At 41.2% G+C, this 22,756-nt stretch overlaps 1 protein-coding gene across 1 annotated transcript; it reads left to right on the plus strand.

Moving 5' to 3' along the window:
* Window positions 1–666: 666 nt before the first annotated feature.
* castor2 (cytosolic arginine sensor for mTORC1 subunit 2) lies at window positions 667–22,082 on the plus strand. The gene is made up of 9 exons (XM_084178529.1): window positions 667–1,004; window positions 12,431–12,501; window positions 13,517–13,710; window positions 15,809–15,941; window positions 16,812–16,935; window positions 17,272–17,382; window positions 18,338–18,420; window positions 18,960–19,054; window positions 19,179–22,082. The coding sequence occupies exons 1-9, from the start codon at window positions 892–894 to the stop codon at window positions 19,242–19,244; spliced, it is 990 nt and encodes a 329-aa protein (XP_084034655.1). The 5' UTR covers window positions 667–891; the 3' UTR covers window positions 19,245–22,082.
* Window positions 22,083–22,756: the final 674 nt, after the last annotated feature.

The following is a 22,756-nucleotide window of genomic DNA, read 5'->3' on the forward strand; positions in this document are numbered from 1 at the left end:
GCCCCATTGTTAAGATTACGAATGTATAATGTGTCAGAGGTTGTCAGACATCAAGCGTGTTGTCCCCCAGTTTCGGCTATCAATCAGCCTACCCTGCAACTCTGATTACTGTAATAATCTTACTTTAATTTTAAATTGTATTTATGTGGAGAGGGAAATTAGTCTTAATTCTTTCAATGCAACCCCCTACAAAATCTTAACCATATAAGTAGGCCACCTATAGGACCAAAACCTGTGTGAGTAACTGCAAGCAAACAGTTCATGAATTTCAGATGGTGATAGGTAAGTATATAAGACATGTATGGACAGTGGACAGGCTATTAATGTCCTAGAGATGACTGTTTTTGGATGTGATGTGCACTGATGTAGTAGGCCTATCTTGCATGGTTGAATTGTAAGATGTCTGGGGTTTGTCCTCAGACAATTTTATGCATTACAAATCATGCATATATGAAACAGTGAGACAAAATACTTAATTTGTCATCACATTTTGCATTGGCCCTGTATTTGCTCCATGATGGCCCTGCCATGACGCCATAGGAAATGTGAAACTACATGTCCCAACATGCCCGTGTGACAGAGCAGGTCCTCCCCTTCTTTTGAGTGGCAAGTTGTTTGTTTCACTGTTACCAGCTGCTGGACTATTCCAATCCCTGTCGGAGAGAATACACGGGGACCGACAGTCTTTCTCTCTTTTCTCCCTCATTGTGATTCTTTTATCATACCTCTCTTTCACTCTTTTCCTAAGTGGATAACTTTCCCTTCTCCCTCCCTTGCTTTCTGCTCCGTTTCACGGTTTTTATAAGCTATATAGGTGTATTTATTTGTTTTTTTATTAGAAAGGATATACATTTATATTTTAGATGTTCCTCAAATGAGAAGACGCAAAAGATGGAGTTGCATATTTTAGAACACAGCTTGAAAGTAGCGAGTATAGCAAAAGAGGGCATTCAGATTTGCACTCACGGATTAATCAAACTCGCCTTCTTGCCCTCTAAAACAAGGTAAGTAGCTTTATAGATATTAACAATGTTATTAAATCCGCTACAATAAAGAAAATGAATCATCATTAATATATTATTGGGCAGTAATGTTATTGCAAACTAATTGCGCGACTAGATACAATGTTACCGATCGTTGTGGCAAAGCAGTCCAATTGTAATTATGTCTTCAGCAGTTATCTTTTTAGCTTTCAATGAAAATGCATGCTCTACTTTTGCATGAGTCAATGAGTGCTGCCAGTATTCTTTAAATTCAGTATTTAGTTTTGCATTGTCATTTTCTTCAGCTTTTGTGCTTTTGTAGTCCGGTCGACGTGAAGGGGTGTGTAGTCTACGTGCTAATGCCGCGTTCAAGTCGTGTCGGAAACTCGGAAATGTCCTACTTGCTTACTTGTAGAAAGATGATACTGGATATAATGAGGCATGTGACTCCGCCCTAACAATGGGATTCGTTGTCCACAGACCGGAACGTCGGGCTGTCAAGCTCCCGCCTATTCATCGCTTTGGTTTGGTGGATACATCTTATTTTAATATATTATTTTAACAATCGAAGAGGGGTGTTGACATCAACCGCCTGTATTCAATGGAGAGTGAGATGCTATGCTAGCTTCATGAATATGCATAGGCCATCTCGAATTTCAGCAGGGACAACTCCTATATTGTGTTTTTTCTCAGTTGCCGGGATGTCACGTGCATCACACGTATATCACTGCACTCGTAACAACCTAGACATTACAACATTTATATTAGATCAAATAAGCCTCAAGTATCAAAATAGCAATTCATTTTAATCTTGACTAAATTCAACACTCATTTCTCCTCCCCATACAAAAACTCCTTACTTGCATTATAGTCAATGATCTGCTTAATGTGGGGCGGAGTTAACCCTCTTGCTTCGCTTCTTGTTCATGAGCTAGTCGGAACTAGGAAACTCGAGAATTTCTGGTTGTAGTTATACATGTGCTACGTTCAACCAGTTAGCAAGTCGTACATTTCTTAGTTCCGACTAGCACTTGAACGCGGCATTCCACTGATGATACCGGAGTTTCCCACTTGGGAAGTAGAATCAACCAATAAAAAGCTCTAAGCAAATAACGTATGTTCATTTTAACTCGGAGGTCCCGAGTTTCCCACATGTCGTGAACGCGGCATTGCAGCTATGCGGTGTTGTTTTTCGTTGTGTGTGGGTGTAAAATTATATGCGGTGAGGTGGTTGCTTTACATCAAATTTGAACCGGCGGCGTGAGACATTATGGCGAATACATAATTTGCGATGTTGCAATCATGATTTGGTTAGCAAGCAAATCGATTTGTTGCCGTGGATGTGAACGCGCTTGCCCGGTAGTTGTGTTTCTGGCTACAGTCTTTCTCGGTTTTTAATCAATTGAATAGGTTATAATTAGGGCTTCACAATAACGCTGTCTTTTTTTCCTAATTCATTTCACCTGGCATGATGAGGATAGGGCAGGTTATAGGTAGATTATCTTCTGTAAGCCTATTGCAAAAGTTATATTTATATGATGGAATGCCACTGTAAATGTGCTGTGAGCATATTATCAATAGGCTACTCTAACCTAAACTTCGTTAGTGCTATTTTCCTCAAGTGATTATTTCCTCAAGGCCTATTCTTATCACTGCAATGTAGGCTACATCTGTGAGAAATAGGCCTACAGGCCAATAATATAACAGTTTTGCATTCCAACAAAGATCTTGTGATCCTTGCTGTTATAACTGCACCAGGACACAAGTTGAAGGCAAGTATATTTTAGTGACACATTAATGACACATGGGATTGAAAAGGCCATTGGCTAGCCTATATTTACCAAGCTCTCCTCAAGGCAAATTCTCCTCCACCTTTCAGTGACCTTTTTAGGTGTGCTGTGGTGACCCCTGAAAAATACTTGAAAAGGAGGTATAGAGGTCCACAGAATGCAGTATAAATGTGTGTTGCATCGCACAGCTTGGGAGCGTAAAACATTCATTTAGGTTAACATTTTGCAGTGGTATGGTCGGATGGAAATGTATATAGAAACCATATCCCACAACCTTTGTTGTGTAGATCCATCTTTGTCTCAAATGAATAGAAAAGATGAGCACCGTATAATTTCCTGGTTTTAGTTGGTGCTTATCTTTTTAATTCATTTGGGGTGGAGGCATATAGCTGGATCTACACAACCGATGTCGTGGGATCTGGTTTCATCTTGACAGACTACTTTAGAGGTATTATAATGTCTGACAAACTATGATTTGAAAGTGTATTGATGTTTAAAGAAGTGTTTAAAAATGCAGATAAAGATACTGATAGCTCAGACTCTCCATGAAGTAAAACAGCAGTTATAGTATAGAAATTAGAAGACAAACGTTTGAAAGATCTTATTTCCTGATGCACAGACAGAACTGAATGGAAATAGATGCATCTGTCATTAAACATAGCTTGTGGTTTCCCCTCATATCTTGAAGTGTTTCATTGCTTCCATTGTTGGCAGACAGAGCTGGATGCACCAAGTTGGTCTGTTTTCAGAACATTGTTTTGCCTCAAGTGGGACGATAAAGTCTTTGACAGTCTTCGTCTATGATTTGGGCCTTGTTGCAGCTGTAATTTCATGGCATTTCTACTATTTGGGAGTCACTAATAGATTTGCCTACTACGTTTCTATATCTGCTGTCCCCCCCCGTCACATACAGTACTGATTGCGTCCAATTTCGAGTCAAGTAATGGAAGGTTGTTAATTGCTCAAGGGTGTTGTAACAGCTTGAATCAAACTCATTTAGAAGCTCCCTGTGAAGTGCCTTGCATTCATGTAGAATGTGAGGGGTGTTGACTAAATGTCGAGCCACACAAACACAAGGCGCTGGCTTGGAAGCTGCTTACCACCTAGAATGTTGTTGATGGCCTTCTCCCTAAATGTGCTGTCTCACTGTTGATCTAGCATTGATATAAAGAAATCTTGGTTGTGTGTTATGGACACTGTCAAATATGGATAGTGAATATCAGGAAGTGTTGTTGATTTATGTATGACACAATCCTGTCATATGTGCCGTGAAAAAGTATTTGCCCCCTTTCTAATTTTCTCTACCTTTGCATGTTTTTGATACTGAATGTTATCAAATCTTCAACCAAAGCTAATATTAGATAAAGGGAACCTGAGTGAACAAATAACACAAATTACATACTTATTTCATTTATTTAATAAACAAAGTTAGGCAACACCCAATGCCCCTGTGTGAAAAAGTAATTGCTCCCTTACACTCAATAACTGGTTGTGCCACCTTTAGCTGCAATGACTCCAACCAAACGCTTCCTGTAGTTGTTGATCAGTCGCTGTGGAGGAATTTTGGACCACTCCTCCATGCAGAACTGCCAAGCATAAAGGGACCCATGTTGTCCAAAAAGTTTACTTTTGACTCATCTGTCCATAGAACATTCATCCAAGAGTCTTGATGATCATCCAGGTGCTTTTTGGAAAACTTTAGTCAATTTTTTGGACGACATGGGGGCCATTATGCCTGCGAAAACCAAACACTGCATTCCTCAGTAAGAACCTCATACCAACGGTCAAGCATGGTGGTGGTAGTGTGATGGTTTGGGGATGCTTTGCTGCCTCAGGACCTGGGAGACTTGCCTTAATAGAAGGAACCATGAATTCTGCTCTGTATCAGAGAATTCTACATGAGAATGTCAGTCTGTGAGCTGAAGCGCAGCTGGGTCATGCAGCAAGACAACATGAAAATGACTAAGAAGCCACAAATTTGAAGTTTTGGAATGGCCTAGTCAAAGTCCAGACCTAATCCCAATTGAGATGTTGTGGCAGGACTTGAAACGAGCAGTTCATGCTTGAAAACCCACAAATGTCGCTGAGTTAAAGCAGTTCTGCATGCAAGAGTAGGCCAAAATTCCTCCACAGTGATGTGAGAGACTGATCAACAACTACAGGAAGCATTTGATAGCAGTCATTGCAGCTAAAGGTGGCACAACCAGTTATTGAGTGTAACATGCTCTCTAGACCGGGCACTCGCATGTTGATTTTGTACATCCACACCAGACGCGATCCAGACACGCAGGTTGAAATATCAAAATGAACTCTGAACCAAGATGCTGGAGGAAACAGGTACAAAAGTATCTATATCCACTGTAAAACGAGTCCTATATCGACATAACCTGAAAGGCCGCTCATCAAGGAAGAAGCCACTGCTCCAAAACCGCCATACAAAAGACAGACTATGGTTTGCAACTGCACATGGGGACAAAGATCTTACTTTTTTGAGAAATGTCCTCTGGTCTGATGAAACAAAAATATAATTGTTTGGCCATAATGACCATCGTTATGTTTGGAGGAATAAGTGGAAGGCTTGCAAGCCGAAGAACACCATCCCAACCGTGAAGCACAGGGGGGGCAGCATCATGCTGTGGGGGTGCTTTGCTGCAGGAGGGACTGGTGCACTTCACAAAATAGATGGCATCATGAGGAAGGAAAATTATGTGGATATATTGAAGCAACATCTCAAGACATCAGTCAGGAAGTTAAAGCTTGGTCGCAAATGGGTCTTCCAAATGGACAATGACTCCAAGCATACTTCCAAAGTTGTGGGAAAATGGCTTAAGGACAACAAAGTCAAGGTATTGGAGTGGCCATCACAAAGCCCTGACCTCAATCCTAAACAAAATGTGTGGGCAGAACTGAAAAAGCGTGTGCGAGCAAGGAGGCCTACAAACCTGACTCAGTTAAACCAGCTCTGTCAGGAGGAATGGGCCAAAATTCACCCAACTTATTGTGGGAAGCTTGTGGAAGGCTACCCAAAACATTTGACCCAAGTTAAACAATTTAAAGGCAATGCTACCAAATACTAATTGAGTGTATGTAAACTTCTGACCCACTGGGAATGTGATGAAAGAAATAAAAGCTGAAATAAATCATTCTCTCTACTATTATTCTGACATTTCACATTCTTAAAATAAAGTGGTCCTAACTGACCTAAGACAGGGAATTTTACTAGGATTAAATGTCAGGAATTTTGAAAAACTGAGTTGAAATGTTTTTGGCTAAGGTGTATGTAAACTTCTGACTTCAACTGTATGTGTACATTTCATTTGCAACCCAAACGGTGTGGTCAGCATGTAAGGGGGCAATTACTTCTTCACACAGCGGAATTGGTTGTTGCATAACTTTGTTAATTAAATAAATAAAATCTAATATTAGGTTTTGGTTGAAGATCTGATAACATTCAGTGTCAAAAATATGCAAAAAATTTGAAAATCAGAAAGGGGGAGAATACTTTTTCTCGGCACTGTACAACAGAGATTATATGGTACTTATCAAAAATAATTTGATATGAAAATCCATTAACTGAATCTCAGAAGGTATGTTGTTGGTCTATGGCAAAACATATCCTGATGTCTGAAGAGACATGGTAAAGTTTGTAGTACTGTACCGTTACATATTCATTCCAGCAGGAAGCCTTGGGTAAATTACGGAATTAGGCTGAGACTTTGATTTTTCACTTTAAAATATGCTAAACAAGAACCATTGATTTCAAAGTTTAATAAACCAACAACTCTATGCCTACTTTGAACAATTTACAGTAAACAAACAAACAAAAAACATTTACTGGAAAAACTGCGCAGATGCCAAAGTTTGGTAACAGAATTGTGGTAAAATCTCCCTCAGTTTTATTTTGTTACCAACCTTTGTATCTGCACAGTTCTTCCAGTAAATGTGTTTTTGTAAAATGTGCAGTGTAAAATGTTAAAATTATTCCTTGTGCATAGAGTTGTATGGTTTGTTAAACTTTTAAATCAATGGTTTTTGTTAGGCATACATTTTTAAATGAAAAATCTGAGTCTCAGCGCAATTCCATTACCGTGGAATTTCCTCAAGCATTTGCTTGAAAATAAATCAAGTTAAAGAAAGACGTTTGATTTGAATGGAAATATGCTTTTTGCAATTCATATTTGAACATGAAATCAGCTGGTGGGGAGTTACCCGTATATAACCAATTGTTTAAAGTTTTTCATGAGCAATGCGTGAAACTCTTAAGTACACAAATATTTTCAAGAGGACACGGCCATGTTGCACTATCCCTCTGAGTCATTTAACTTTTCAAGTCAAAAGCAGAGATCAAGTTACAAATGTTTGTTCTTATGGCAGTTTCCAGGTACATGCACCAAGAGAAATGAGGTAGACAAACTTCAAAACGGCACTCTCTAAAGTCTACTGTTTGCTCAGCATCCTTTCATCATCTCAAAGCCTTCAATCGAAAACACAAATCCTATAGTGCTAAAGCGCCAAGTCAATACTGAAGGTGAATCTAATCTGAAATCTCATTTAATGGCAGTGAGGCACCCTTTCCCCATGCATATGTATTAGTAATGCTATCCATCATGCCAACCCAAGGACACTCGAAATGATATGACACAACAACAGGAGAGGTTTGAGAGTGGGACAAGTAGGCCAGTCGAGTATTTAGAGATGACGCATGCCATCATCATCAAATAAATGACGCATGGCATCAGACTCGCTGCTTCCCACAATCAACAAGTATCATGGTACCCCTTGATTGAAAGAGAGGTGTGGGTGGATCGGACAAATATTGCTCCTCTCCCAGAATCATGAGCTGGTTCAGGTTTTATGATCAGCATAAAAGTATGCAGCAGCTGCTGCCAGTCTCAACTCGAGATCCATGTATTTGGGTATGTTTGCATAGGGGCATTTATATCAAAGGACCCATAACCACAAAAACACTGGAGGCCCCTTACACTTTAGTATTGTATTGCAAAATGCATAGCGCATAGAATTAAAAAGGTATTGTCGGATGTTATTCATCCTAATCAGACATGTTTTTTACATTTACATTTTTTGGGAACATTTTTAGTCATTTAGCAGACACTCTTATCCAGAGCAACTTACAGTTAGTGAGTGCATACATTTTCATACTGGTCCCCCATGGGAATCTAACCCACAACCCTGGCATTGCAAACGCCATGCTCTACCAACTGAGCTACACGGGACGATACATTGGAGATAATATAAGACAAGTACTGGAAACAATAGAACATTTTGAAAAATCTGGAAAACAGGGCCTGGTATTCATAGCTGATTTTGAAAAGGCCTTTGATAAAGTACGACAAAAATGTATATATAAATGCCTTGACTATTGTAATTTTGGAGAATCTCTTATACAATGGGTTAAGGTTTTATATAGTTACCCCAGGTGTAAAATGGTAAATAATGGCTACTTTATTATGGCCATCGAAATGTTAGCTATTAAAATCAGATTCAACAATAATATCATGGGGCTAGAAATCCAAGGCTTAAAACAAAGGTATAATTTTACGCCGACGACTCATGTTTTCTTTTAAATTCCGTAATCTGGATCCCTGCACAGCCTCCTAGAGGATCTAGATAATTTCTCTAACCTCTCTGGATTACAACCGAACTATGATAAATGCATATTACGTATTGGAATAAAAAAATATGTAACTTTTATATTACCGTGAAGTTTACGAAATCAAATGTGGACATACTTGGTATTCATATTCAGAAATAAATAAATAATCTCACTAGAATACATTTTTATAGAAAGTTAGCAAAAATTTGCTACCAGGGAAAGGTAAATACCTGTCTATTTATAGAAAAATCACCCTGATTCATTCTTTAGTCATATCCCAGTTGACCTATTTACTTATGGCCCTGCCAACGCCGAATAACCTTTATTTTTATTATATGAGCAAAAAATACTCAAATGTATTTAGCATGGCAAGCCAGACAAAATAAACTGACCCATTTATATAATGAATATGAATTCGGAGGGCTAAAATAATTAAATATTAAAGCATTGAACCTCTCACTAAAGGCTTCAGCCATACAAAAAATATACTTAAATCCAAACTGGCAGATTAGTAAGAATGGCTCACCCCGTGTTCAAAAATGGCCCTTTTCCCTTTATCCAGATTACAACCTCTCACTTTCAGTTATTTGAAAATACAGTACAAATATTACAACAAATATTATGGTTAAACTCAAATATACTAATTGATGAAAAAAATACATTATTTATAATAATAAAATTTAAAAAAATATTTTTGTTAATTATATCATAAATAGGACTGGTGGAGTTATGTCACATATGGAGCTAACAAAAATATATGGAAATGTCTGCTCTATCCAAAATTACAACCAACTGATTGCAACATTACCGCAAAAATGGAGGAGGCAAGAAGGAACTTGTCTGTCGGCCCTACATTAAAGACCAACATTTTAATAATATATATACAGTTGAAGTCGGAAGTTTACATATACTTAGGTTGGAGTCATTAAAACTAATTTTTCAACCACTCCAAAAATTTATTGTTAACAAACTATAGTTTTGGCAAGTCGGTTAGGACATCTACTTTGTGCATGACACAAGTAATTTTTCCAACAATTGTTTACAGACAGATTATTTCACTTATAATTCACTGTATCACAATTCCAGTGGGTCAGACGTTTACATACACTAAGTTGACTGTGCCTTTAAACAGCTTGGAAAATTCCAGAAAATGATGTCATGGCTTTAGAAGCTTCTGATAGGCTAATTGACATAATTTGAGTCAATTGGAGGTGTACCTGTGGATGTATTTCAAGACCTACCTTCAAACTCAGTGCCTATTTGCTTGACATCATGGGAAGATCAAAATAAATCAGCCAAGACCTCAGAAAAAGAATTGTAGACCTCCACAAGTCTGATTCATCCTTGGGGGCAATTTCCAAACGCCTGAAGGTACCACGTTCATCTGTACAAATAATAGTATGCAAGTATAAACACCATGGGACCACGCAGCTGTCATACTGCTCAGGAAGGAGACACGTTCTGTCTCCTAGAGATGAACGTACTTTGGTGCGAAAAGTGCAAATCAATCCCAGAACAACAACAAAGGACCTTGTGAAGATGCTGGAGGAAACAGGTACAAAATTATCTATATTATCCACAGTAAAACGAGTCCTATATCGACATAACCCGAAAGGCTGCTCAGCAAGGAAGAAGCCACTGCTCCAAAACCGCCGTAAAAAAGCCCAACTACGGTTTACAACTGCACATGGGGACAAAGATCTTACTTTTTTGGAGAAATGTCCTCTGGTCTGATGAAACAAAAATAATAACTGTTTGGCAATAATGACCATTGTTATGTTTGAAGGAAAAATGGGGGACTTGCAAGCCAAATAACATCAACCCAACCGTGCTCATGCATTGGGGGTGCTTTTCTGCAGGAGGGACTGGTGCACTTCACAAAATAGATGGCGTCATGAGGAAGGAAAATTATGTGGATATATTGAAGCAACATCTCAAGTCATCAGTCAGGAAGTTTAAAGCTTGGTCGCAAATGGGTCTTCCAAATGGACAATGACTCCAAGCATACTTCCAAAGTTGTGGCAAAATGGCTTAAGGACAACAAAGTCAAGGTATTGGAGTGGCCATCACAAAGCCCTGACCTCAATCCAATAGAACATTTGTGGGCAGAACTGAAAAAGCGTGTGCGAGCAAGGAGGCCTACAAACCTGACTCAGTTACACCAGCTCTGTCAGGAGGAATGGGCCAAAATTCACCCAACTTATTGTGGGAAGCTTGTGGAAGGCTACCCAAGTTAAACAATTTAAAGGCAATGCTACCAAATGCTAATAACTGAGTGTATGTAAACTTCTGACCCACTGGGAATGTGATGAAAGAAATAAAAGCTGAAATAAATCACTCTCTACTATTATTCTGACATTTCACATTCTTAAAATAAAGTAGTGATCCTAACTGACCTAAGACAGGGAATTTTTACTAGGATTAAATGTCAGGAATTGGGAAAAACTGAGTTTAAATGTATTTGGCTAAGGTGTATGTAAACTTCCGACTTCAACTGTATATATATATTTTTTTAAATTGCTAAATAGAAAAGGTATACCAGTTACATTTTAAGGACCAAAAAATGTACAGCTGTGCTACACTGGTTGCAAAATAGTTGTAAAGAGATTTTTGATGTGCAAATTCCATGGCACATGGTTTATGAACTGATACACAAAACAACTCCTGATTCAAAACTTAGTTTTTCCATTTAAATTATTTTACAAAATTCTTGCAACCATTAGAATTATATGTGTATGGGGGATACAACATGCCAGCTCTGCAGATTTTTCTGCGAAGAGACAGAATCATTAGATTACTTGTTCTGTAGCTTGTTTTTGGTTGCAGTTTCAGGAATGGCTGAAAAATCACAACTTTTACCTAAAACTAACTCTGCAAATAGCATTGTTGGGTGATTTGAAAAGCCGTAGTCAATCGATCAGTAATGTAATAATACTCTTAGTAAAAATCTTCAATTTTTATTTAGAATCTGTAGAAACTATGAAAATAGAAAGGTTAAACTTTTGTGAAACATCACAGCACAGGTAAAAAATATATGGCAAGTAGAAATCAAAACAGGATGGTTTTGAGAGATAGATGGGAGGGGGTTGAGCGTAGCTGATGGGTGGGAAGAAAGGAAAGCATGGAAAACTATGGTCAAATGTACAGTGTCTGTAAAATGTAGTAGTCTAAGTATTGTTGTCCATTAGTTTACTCAAATTAGGGGAAAATAATAAAGAAGGAAAACATATATAAAAAATAAAAAAATGCAATATATTAAAGCTGATCTATTCCTAATAGCAAAAAAAATAAAATGATGTAAGACCCATATGCAGCAACATGTGAAGTTCATAGGAGCATATCAAATTGAGTGTCAAATGAAAGCTAAGAGTCTATATTTTTGGGAAATGAAGGTATAGATTTGACATTTTAGTCATTTAGCAGACACTCTTATCCAGAGCGACTTACAGTATTCACGTGGAGGGAGAATAATGAAAGTTCACAGTGATTTTACTGATATCAAATTTGTTTGTGAATTACTAAGTGCTTAAAACTCGTAATTCCGTTACCAAATTGGAATTGCCCATAGATGACCTGATGGGCCTCAAATATAGCCCATAATTATGTCATTTAAATATGGTGATAAAGAAGATATTCAGACTTGTGATCAGACACAGAGTGTTGCTTGCTTTCCACGAAAGGAACTTCGTGGGCCATGTGGGGTCACACAGATTTTTGGAGGCTGATGACAGAGGCTTTACAGAAGTTTAGTTGCTAATTGTTAACCTCACATTTTTGCTTGAGTTATGACTGAATGGTCCGTATACACATAAGCAATAGGCATATGATGTAACATTTAAAATAAATAGTTACTCATGTCCAATGAGGTCATTTCTGGGCAATGTCTGTCCATTTAGGGGATCCCTTTTTGCTTAGCAATAATTCCTTTCCATTTTAATAATTGAACTGAGATAGTCAATATGTTCTGTTGAAACTAACTTGTGATTTACAAGTAGCATAATGAACCATGTTATTCACTGTGAAACCTCCTCTATCGTTTCCAGATGCAAGTTTTTCAGTTTGACGGAAACTCCGGAGGATTATACCATTATCGTCGATGAGGAAGGCTTCAAAGGTGGGTTTTGTGGTCGCTACCACTGGATCTTTAAGGTTACTGTGGCAACCAGAATTAGACAACAGGAAAACATTTGTAGACCTATGATTTTCAGTCAGTTCTATCCAGAATCCTTGGGACATCCCTAACCTTAACCATAACCCTTACCTTAACCATTGTACATTTCAACTCCCAAGGATCCCGGACAGCAAGGACCTATGATTTTCTCATATCTTGACTGGCTGCCAATGTTTGACTACATATTGCTACATCAGTTCTCCCCGCTGTTCCATTATGGGTTAACAGAGGCCAAGCTGTGACTGGCTTGGTTTTGTGGTTGAGTGAGTGAATCCATGTCATTACAGACTGGTTTCCAGGGTGACCCTCGTTGGTCACCATGGATACTAGAAGCTCTGCATTGTGAAACAGGTGCAGGTATTCTACTGTAGGTAGATTGTCTGGACGTTTATATTGTGCTCATCTGTATGTATGTACTTTCCTTTGCTGCGTTGAGGCTTCAAATACTTGTTTGGTTTTGTTTTTGTGACAGTGCATGAAAATGGCCGCACACACATTTAGCTCTATATTGAGGCTGTTAAAACAAGTCTGAGATTGTTGGCATAGCTTTCGCTATTAATGTATGCTCAGGGGTAAATGTTTTACCCTGAGTGATTATAAGCTAATTTACTAACCGCAATGAAGACCCTCTTGAATGCAACTTGTTTAACCAAGTTTTTTTTTCTTCAATTTTATGATGAAAGAACCATGGTCAGTCGTGTGATATCTCATTGTTCTCAGCAGTGGAGTCGAGCCTTTTTCCAAGTCAGACCCCTCTCATATTTATGGCACCCAGGCTTGACAATGCCTCGTCCAGCTCATCAGCGGAGGAGAATGTCAAACAATCATCCGTAAAATAAGAGCCATTGAGAGTCCGGCGATGCCGTTAGCGGCCTCATTTATCGCTAAGGGGACCGCTGACAGACAGACACATCCATCTGGAGCCACACTAATGCGCCATTTTCATGTCCCCTTTCAGAACTGCCCGAGTCGGAGCACCTTAGTGTCGCCGAGGCCACATGGTTGGCTCTCAACGTGGTGTCGGGGGGTGGGAGCGCCACCAACTCTCAGCCAATCGGAGTCACCAAAATAGCCAAGTCTGTCATTGCCCCCCTGGCAGACCACAACATCTCTGTGTTTATGCTGTCCACCTATCAGACTGACTTTATCTTGGTGAGTGCTGTTCCACTACAGACCTCTCTTAAGCATAATTTATAACCTACCTAGTATGCAACGCAAGAACTACTAATAGCTAGTCAAAATGGTGATCCAGTGTAGATGTGAGCAGCCCCTCAATTACAAACTTGACGCAAGTACCCAGGATTGCCATTTGCGTTCTTGCATTGCGTGCGTACGTACTGTATAAATTAGGCTTTAGAAGTGTTGTTGCATGTCTTCCTCAACTTCCCAAGGAACACATGCAAGATATCAGCCAGCCAAATGGCAATTGTTATGAGCATCTTGTAGCGGCGCCATTCTCCTCACGTGTTATTGATACTCACATTCAGTTTGAGGATGTATTTGTCAGCTTAGCTGCTTATTCCTGTAAGTATTACTGAACATGGTCATTTGCCTTACCTGTTATGTTACCAGGGGTCCAGTGGAATGAAGGTAGCCTACTCTTAAATATACCAGTAGATAATCGAAAATAGCTTACGAAACAGGCCATTTTAGTCAAGTATGCCCTCACTTGTACTTTGTGGCCTGTGAGTGTTTTTCCATTTTGCTCAACGTGAAAAGACAATAGCAGTGGATGTACAGTACCTCCCTGAGCGGCGCTTTTGCTTTGAGAATAATATTTTCATTTTGTCGAAGTTGCTTAATCAGACCAGTCCTTTCTCATGCCAGGCCTTTTTGGCCAAAGGGAGTATTTTTATTACCCTGCTACTAAGAGGGGGGGGGGGGGGGAAGAGAAAAACACACAAGGTCTGCTGAATAACCGGTGCCTGTGTATGGAAATAATTGTACCAAAAAAATTGAGATGTTGATAATCTGGCAGTAGTTATGTAAAGAGGATCAGCCTCAGCTCAGTCTCTTGCTGGAATTCCCGGTAACATTCATGGCCACTGTTCTCCCTCCACGCCAGCTGCTCCCAGCCACGGCCTAATCACTGTCTGTAAAATGGAGGAAACAACCTGCGTCGCTCTCATCGGTCTCTCTCTTTCTCTGCCTAATGTCTGTTTCTCTATTTGTCTGTCTCAATCATGTCTCTCTATCGCTTTGCCTCAATCTCTGTCTGTTTGTCTTGTCTCACTCACTCTCTTTCTCTCCGTTTCTATCTTGCATGCTCTCTCATTCCCTCCCACTGTGTCTGATTGTATTTGAGGGTCTGAGCCAGGCCGAAGGAGGAAGACCGGCTGGGCCAAGGCCTCTTTTTTTTCTCTCTCTGGTGTTGTATTATGATTATTTGCGTTACATAAATGGTGGGACCCGACCCAAATGCAGAATGCAGTCATTTAGAGGGAGGGAGCCTTAAGTAACCTGACTTTCTGTCTGACTCAACCAGCCTAGAGGAGTTAGAGGCCAGCTTCTCACAGGGGGAATCACATTTTGTTTACATCCTCAATGCAACTCAAATAAGGGTTTAGTCAGGGGGAAAGGAGATGGATGAGTTTCTGTCAGGATCCGGCAGAATGGTCCCCGTGGGGATGGAATTAGTCCGTCATGTCCAAATGTACAGTTCTTCAGAGGCGGCGGCACAGAGTTCAGTCAAGGAGAGCACGATTTTGGGGGAATGGACACACAGTAGCTTTGCATTAGGCCCATATAATGGACACCTTTTTGGGGCATTTCATTTCACGTTGAAATTGGATTTTAAAGCAGAAGACCGTCTCCAGCTTTTAAAGCATTGCATTCCTTTGGGAGGTTGTTTTCCCAAGCCTTTTGCTAGTCAGACATACCTGCTTTAAATACTTGATTAACATTTGCTGTGCCCACAGGCCCCTCTCTTTTACTTATCCTTGAAGTGTTCCGATAAGCAATATGCAGAAGCTCTCTGAGTTCTTTTGAAATTTCACTGAATAGTTTGCTATTGGGACACCATTGTTTCTTTCCCCTGATAAGTGCAGTTACAACTTGTGTTTGAAGTGCAAATGTGAGTTACTTTCTGATGTAATTTAACCTGCCAGTTTGAAAGACCGTCCTCACCTGCTGTTCAAATGCTATTTCACGTTTCTATAAAACTTTTTGGTTTTCCCTGTTGTAAGAAGTGTGTTGTGCTTTGGTTGAGGCTGAGTTGTTGATGGCGTAGTGGTCGTGTTGTGTTCTCCAGGTTCGAGAGCGGGACCTGCCCATGGTCATGCACACCCTGTCTTCTGAGTTCACCCTGCTGAGGGTGATCAACGGAGAGACCGTGGCCGCCAACAGCCTGGGAGTAACCAACGGCTTTGTCAAGCCTAAACTCGGTAGGCACACAATACTTGTATTCACTATTACTGACATGTTATCCCTTTTTCACACTATCGTGTGGACACAAACTGTACTGGCTCGGTTATTTACTTTTCACATGTTCCTTTCCTGTACAGTTCGAGCCCCTATGGGACATGTGTAACCAGGCCAGCACAGCTCGGCTCAGTAGTCTGAAAAGGCTACTGGACATAGATACAGTAATGCACACAATCAGTTTCAGGTTATGCATTGGGTTTTCTGTGATACAAATGGAAATGTATTTCATCCCCTGAATGAGAATATTGCAGAGACTCCCTGATATTAATTGGCTGTTATGTTGCAGCCTGTCAAACCTTGAATTGAACAATCCAACTTGTGCGGTGGAGTGTACTGAACTTGACATCCTCATCTTGACATGTTTGAAGACATGTTTGGTAAGAGTATGTCAATCCAGCACGCGCTGTCAAGGTTCTTCCCCAGAACAGAAGACCTGAGAACACAGTTTGATATGGCAGGCAGAACAGCAAGAGCCAGCCCCAGGCATAAGAGACATAAGCGGTCGCTTAGGGCCCCCGGCCACTAAGCCCCCCAATTTTGGGGGGTAATTTTACATTCATGTCATTTAACAGATACTCTTATCCAGAGCGACTCACAGTAGTGCTTACATTTTCGTACTGGTACCCCGTGGGAATCTAAACCCACAACCCTGGCGTTGCAAGCGCCATGCTCTACCAACTGAGCCACACGGGACCACATTTTGTTGTCTAGATTTGTAAATCTCTTTAGGTGACATATTTGATGGGTAGCATGAATCAGTATTTTTTTAAAGCATATATGTTCACAACCGCCAGTATCATATTAATGAAAATGTTTTCTCTCTCTCTCAGTGCCCCGTCCCATCATCCACCCTCTGTCCAGCCCCAGTAACATGTTCTGTGTGACCAGCCTGGACCCAGACACACTGCCCTCTGTGGCCACCCTGCTCATGGACGTCATGTTCTACTCAGGCGGGTAAGGACCCACTCCTCCTGTTTCACAGAAGGCTGTCACAAGAGGCCATCTGCCGTCTCTTTGTAAGAGACTATCATGCACACACTGCCACAGGAGCATTTAGCTGCTCCAGTTCAGACAAAAAAAATATTTAGGAAGTCTAGAACCTGGAAGAGGGTTAGACTTAAGCAAGGGCTGTCATAGGATGGTTATGCTGCTGTTATGGTTAGACTTTAAAGGTGGAGAAAGATTTTACTAGCAGACCACTGGATGACCAGGATGGAATGGGAATGGACCAAATGTAGTTGAAAGATGGTTCAATTGGACATACTTGAATCTCAGTACTTTCTATTCCAGCATAAAGGAGCCCGGGGCATCTAGCGAGGACTCCGCACACATCCGCTTCTTCTCCTTCTCTCTGATTGAGGGCTACATCTCTCTGGTCATGGACGAGCAGACGACACGACGGTGGGTGCTCTCGTGGTCCCGCCATTTATAAATAAATAAACACATGGTTATGGTGTCTATCACCATCAGAAAGGCACAACTGCTATGTCAATTTGCTGTTTTGAGTCATTTGTAGACAACTTGTTTGCTGCTGGGTTGTTAGGAAACAAACATAGAATATCATAAAAAGTTTATAAATAAAGAAGTTAATGTAGAGTTGACAGCCGTTGCAGGTGTCACTTGCAGGGTAACCCGAACAGCTGCATTACTAATCACATGTGGATTGAACTAAAGGGTTACAGTCCACTACATTAGTAGATACTTTATCATGGGCTTGTCCTACATTGGCGAGGTATCCCTTATATGGGTCAGTGTTGTCTCCAAGCTATGAAGGGGGACAATATGTTGACCAAGATTTTAGTACTTCCGAAGTTATGTGTTTTTCACCATAGCATGTAGGACAGGGATCATCATCTAGATTCAGCCATGGGCTGATTTTTTTTCTTGAGTGGATGGTCAGGGGGCCGGAACATAATTACAAATAATTTGTAGACTGCAAATTGACCGCAAGACGCACAAACAGATATAATATTTGAATAAAACATAATTTCAAACCTTGCTTACATGTATGTATGTATGATCTCATCTCTCTCTCTATTATGCGTGGGAATACTTTGCAACATATTTTTCCTAAATTAAAAACACTTGGAGCTTATTTGCTGGTGTTTTAGTATTTTATGTCTAACAAAAATTGTGGCTGCCAGTTGGGGAACCCTGATGTAGGGCAACCACTGGCCTACAATCTGAATTTGACCAAATCGTTCCATTTAACACACAAGACAAAAATATGTATTCACTGTTTTCTGAAATCTTTGAATGCATCTGATGTGAGCGCTACATTAAATAATAGCTTTCAATGTTACTTGCTATAGATTGAATGAGTGTGTGCATTCATTTTCTCATTTCTTCATCCTAGGTTTCCCAACAATGTCCTCTTCACTAGTGCTTCAGGGGAGCTTTGGAAAATGGTTCGCATTGGGGGACAGCCTTTAGGATTTGGTAAGTAAAACCGTTGTGGTTTTCTCTGTTTGGTTTCCACAGGTCTCCCATATGTTAGTCAGATCTCTGTGCAGAGTGCACAGCACCAAGAGACAGTGTAATCTGGCTAAGATTAGGAAAAACCAACTGTGATGCCAATACGAATATTACTTGGCAATGTGAGGAATACATTAAACGCCCAGATACGCCTCATGTCTGGTACTCCCGAGTGGCGCAGTGGTCTAGGGCTGTGCCACTAGAGATCCTGGTTCGAATCCAGGCTCTGTCGTAGCCGGCCGCGACCGGGAGACCCATGGGGCGGCGCACAATTGGTCCAGGGTAGGGGAGGGAATGGCCGGCAGGGATGTAGCTCAGTTGGTAGAGCATGGCGTTTGCAACGCCAAGGTTGTGGGCTCAATTCCCATGGGGGAATCAGTATGAAAAAAAAAAATAATAATGTATGCGCTCTGGATAAGAGCGTCTGCTAAATGACAAAAAAAAAAATCTAAATATCTGATATTCATGGATATCTGTTCTTTATTCTTATTGCCTTGTGTCAGACGAGTGTGGTATCGTGGCTCAAATATCGGAACCCCTGGCGACTGCTGACATTCCAGCTTATTACATCAGTACCTTCAAGTTCGACCATGCCCTGGTGAGTGATGGTTTACAACTCCACGCCCTCTATGTATCTCTCTCTGTTTGTATGGTAAATTGTAGAGGTCAGTTTAAACTGGAGCTTTTGGAATAAAGACTTAACCCCGCCCTATCTCCCATAGGTCCCAGAAGAAAACATCCAGAGTGTGATTGGAGCTTTGAGGACCAATGAGAGCGCAGGACAGTGAAGGGGAGGTGGGAAGAGACAGTGGAACTAGCGAGCCCTGTGCCCACACCTTGATTTATCGTGTCAAACTCTTTTTTTTTTTGTGCCAAAAGCGTACCAGTGGACTGCTGTGGGGGGGTGGTTCTGGGAACAGGGTAACGCAAAGCTTTGGTGGTGTAGATGGGGTACAGGGGAGGGACGGTGTGTGTGTGTATAGGGATGCTTTTGTTCAGCGATCAGCAACATGCCCCTCCTATTCTGAGACGGTGCCAACTATGCTCCAAACCCCACCCCCCACCTCACCCCCTTGACCATCCGCTCTTACCCCAAACAACATCCACCTCTTTGGGGACCCAAAGCTAGAGTGACTGCTGTGTTTTTTCTTTCTCCTCTCCCTCACACCATTTCACCATGGCAACGCGGCCTACTGAGTTTGGGCCTATCTCTTCGACACCAGGCCGAGACGCTGCGACACGGCCCTCACCTCCTTTTACACCCACGCGGCCCATGACTGCCTATACTGGTGCTGTAGTACACCACACTTTCCTTCCTAACTTTACATTGTTTCTCGCAAGCTGCTCTTCCCCTAACAACCATACTGTATTAGTTACCAGTCCTCCCCTTATGGAAAGAAAGAGAATGATCTCTACCAACAATTATCAAGATTTCCATTATTCTTCTTATTTATTTTTCTCAGTGCCAAGTCGTTTTAAAGACCAATGCCTTGTCTAACGCTCAGTGTGTTTGCACTTGAAGGTGACATTTCTGAGTTGCCGTTGGTGGTGACGGACTGTGTGGTTCAACGACATAGTGTGGTTTTGTTTTTACAAGTTATTGAATAAGCTTTTAATGTCAAGTCCTGATGAAATTCTCATTATGGAAACTCTTCTTAAAGTAATCAATTTCGGGGCTAGAGTTCTCATTGAAATGCCATTGAGCTGAAGGCTAGCGAATAGATTGCAGGGACAGAGGCAAGATGTATGTCAATGGTCCTAAACTCTTTGGTGACCTGGATGCAGATCAGATTTGTTAGATGGGAAAATGAAAGACTGGTGAATGTTGCTTTGTATTCTGGTGATTAGCGTTAAATGACATTTACTGACGAATCACAGAGCCACTGTTCTATAGAACATATCATATAAACAACATTCTAGTGGGCTATATATAAGCCCGTTTTCATGTAGTCTCGGTCGTTTTGGGAGAACTAGGTTATCGTTTTGCATCAAGTGCCACACCATGCCTGACGCTAAACCAGCCCTATACCACAAACTAGTAGAATAACTTCAACGCTAGGAAAGCTAGCGTGGAGGAGAAGTGGTGGGGGACTTGTCATTTATTCCGTTGTGAATGTTTGTTGCGGTCGTGGATCATTGAACCAGCCCTGCAACCCTTGTGTCAGTTTAGGCCTTCAGCTCCCCCCCCCCCGCCCTCGCCCCCCTCCCCCTCGCCCTCCCCCCCTCGCCCTCGCCCTCCCCCCTCGCCCTCCCCCTCCCACTCCCCCCCTCGCCCTCCCACTCCCCCCCTCGCCTTCCCACTCCCCCCCTCGCCCTCCCACTCCCCCCCTCGCCCTCCCACTCCCACTCCCCCTCCCACTCCCACTCCCCCTCCCTCTCCCTCACCCCAGTCTGCACTTTAATACAGGTCCATCCTGCTGTACTGATGTGAAAACGGGGTAGATTATTTTACCCTTGAAGGATTCTCTTGAGAAGGTGAGACTATATTGGTCTTAATGCATTGGTGGGTATTTTTTTTGCCCGCACCAAGAAAAAGCTTGTTTCGTCAGTTAGCTTTGATTAGCAGAAACCATGTAGCTATTAATCAGTGTTAAACATAAAAGGGTGACATTAGCTTTTGTTTTCATCTTGTAGTGTGTTTGGTTTCTCAAGACCCTCCTCTCTGTCATCTGTAGTTTTGTCTGATTGCCTTCATTTCCAACATTGGTCCCCCAGACCCATTGCATATTCAAATTATGATTCAAATTTAATCATCTCACCATTATCCTAATTTAGACTAATATAATGGATTCTGAAAGGAACTTGCAGCTTTCAGCAATGATGTGATTTCATATTCACATCATTGGTTGATTTACATTGATTCAATATGTGATGGGCTGGAATGTAAACTCCTATGCATGGGGTCTTGGGGGACTGCTGTTGGAGTCCTTGTATTGAGCTAGATGCTGTACTACACTCTCAATTATTGGCTTTTTACTCCAGACATTTTGTTATTCCTTGGCAGGGCTAGGTTTCCCACTACAATGCACCCCGCTTATAAGAATCAAAAGCGATGGATTGAAGTGGTCAAACTGTGGGACAGAATCATTCCTATAACTTACAATGTTCTTTGCTTTTCAAGTATCAATCATTTTAAAGAATGAAATCAGCCAAGGCAGATGTGAGTCTTAAAAGAACACTATGTGATGGAGAAAAATGCAACAGTCGATTTTTACTTTGTCGCCCTATAAACAGACAAGACGGGATTCAAACAAACCACAATGGGCCGACCTCGCACTGCACTTGAAGTCGGCAACGGCTTTATCTAGCCCTTCTATGCTGACGCACGTGTTAGCTTTAGCTTCTGAGCTAGCACCAATAGTTCATCACATTTGTCTCCCATAATTAGCCAAAAAAGTTAGCTAAAGGTGGGAGAAAATATTTGGTAGTCATGATCAACCGCACCCATCATTGCACTTGTCTTTTAAAGGCAATTTCCCTTAAGTCAAGTGCAGTGTGACGATGGCGCGTTGCGGTTTGTTTGTATCCTGGCCAAACACTTAAATTGTACCTCTTTGTTGAAGGTGTCTTGCAGTGCAATAACATTGTGGTCTGACATTGGTATTACAAATAAAGCTTGTATTCTATATGTGAGAAGTGCAACTAAACATCCATATCACAGTCACACCTATTGTTGGTCCTTTTAACCCTGTTGTCCGCCATAACTTGTTTGACCAAGGTCTCAATTCAATCCGTATTGCGGAAGATCCGCGTTATAGCTCGATTAGAAATTTAAAGGCAATGTTCCCGCGTTCAGAAACTGCACTCAACAGCCGCTATACGGATTGAATCTAGCTCCAAGTCACTTAATCCAAGTATTGACAACTCTAGATTGATCACTGTCCTCACAATTGCTGCAAAATAGGAACAGCTGAGAACAGTCTAAAGAAAAAGGTCCCAGAAGAGTGGTCTCTCTGTATTATTTAACCTGTGCAAACAAACTAGAGAACAGATAGGTCCTTCTGACTTGCAGTGGGAGGCTAACTATACCATGCCATTACCTTTTTACTGCTTAAAACACAAACACATAGGTGGAGGAGGTGCATTGTTAGAGGGCGCGTTCAGCAGCAGCAGTGTCCACTTTGGCGGCCTTATTGACCTTTTCTATTTGCCGTAGAGGTCAGGCAAGTAGTGCAGCCAATGACGGAGCAGGCAGCCATGCAGATAAGGGCCTGGAAGGTGGCAGATGATAATGGTGACCCAAGGTTCTTACTTCGCAAACAGTGGCGATTTGAGTAACCAGATATGGAGTAGTTTGTTG

Source organism: Coregonus lavaretus (genome assembly GCF_964263955.1).
Source record: "Coregonus lavaretus genome assembly, chromosome: 15".
NCBI lineage: Eukaryota > Metazoa > Chordata > Actinopteri > Salmoniformes > Salmonidae > Coregonus > Coregonus lavaretus.

Bases quoted from the DNA above. Each gene is read 5' to 3' on its own strand.
- castor2 (XM_084178529.1), top strand. From the start codon at position 892: ATGGAGTTGCATATTTTAGAACACAGCTTGAAAGTAGCGAGTATAGCA. The intron at 1,005-12,430 runs GTAAGTAGCTTT...TATCGTTTCCAG, and splicing joins TTCTTGCCCTCTAAAACAAG to ATGCAAGTTTTTCAGTTTGA. The intron at 16,936-17,271 runs GTAAGGACCCAC...TTTCTATTCCAG, and splicing joins GTCATGTTCTACTCAGGCGG to CATAAAGGAGCCCGGGGCAT.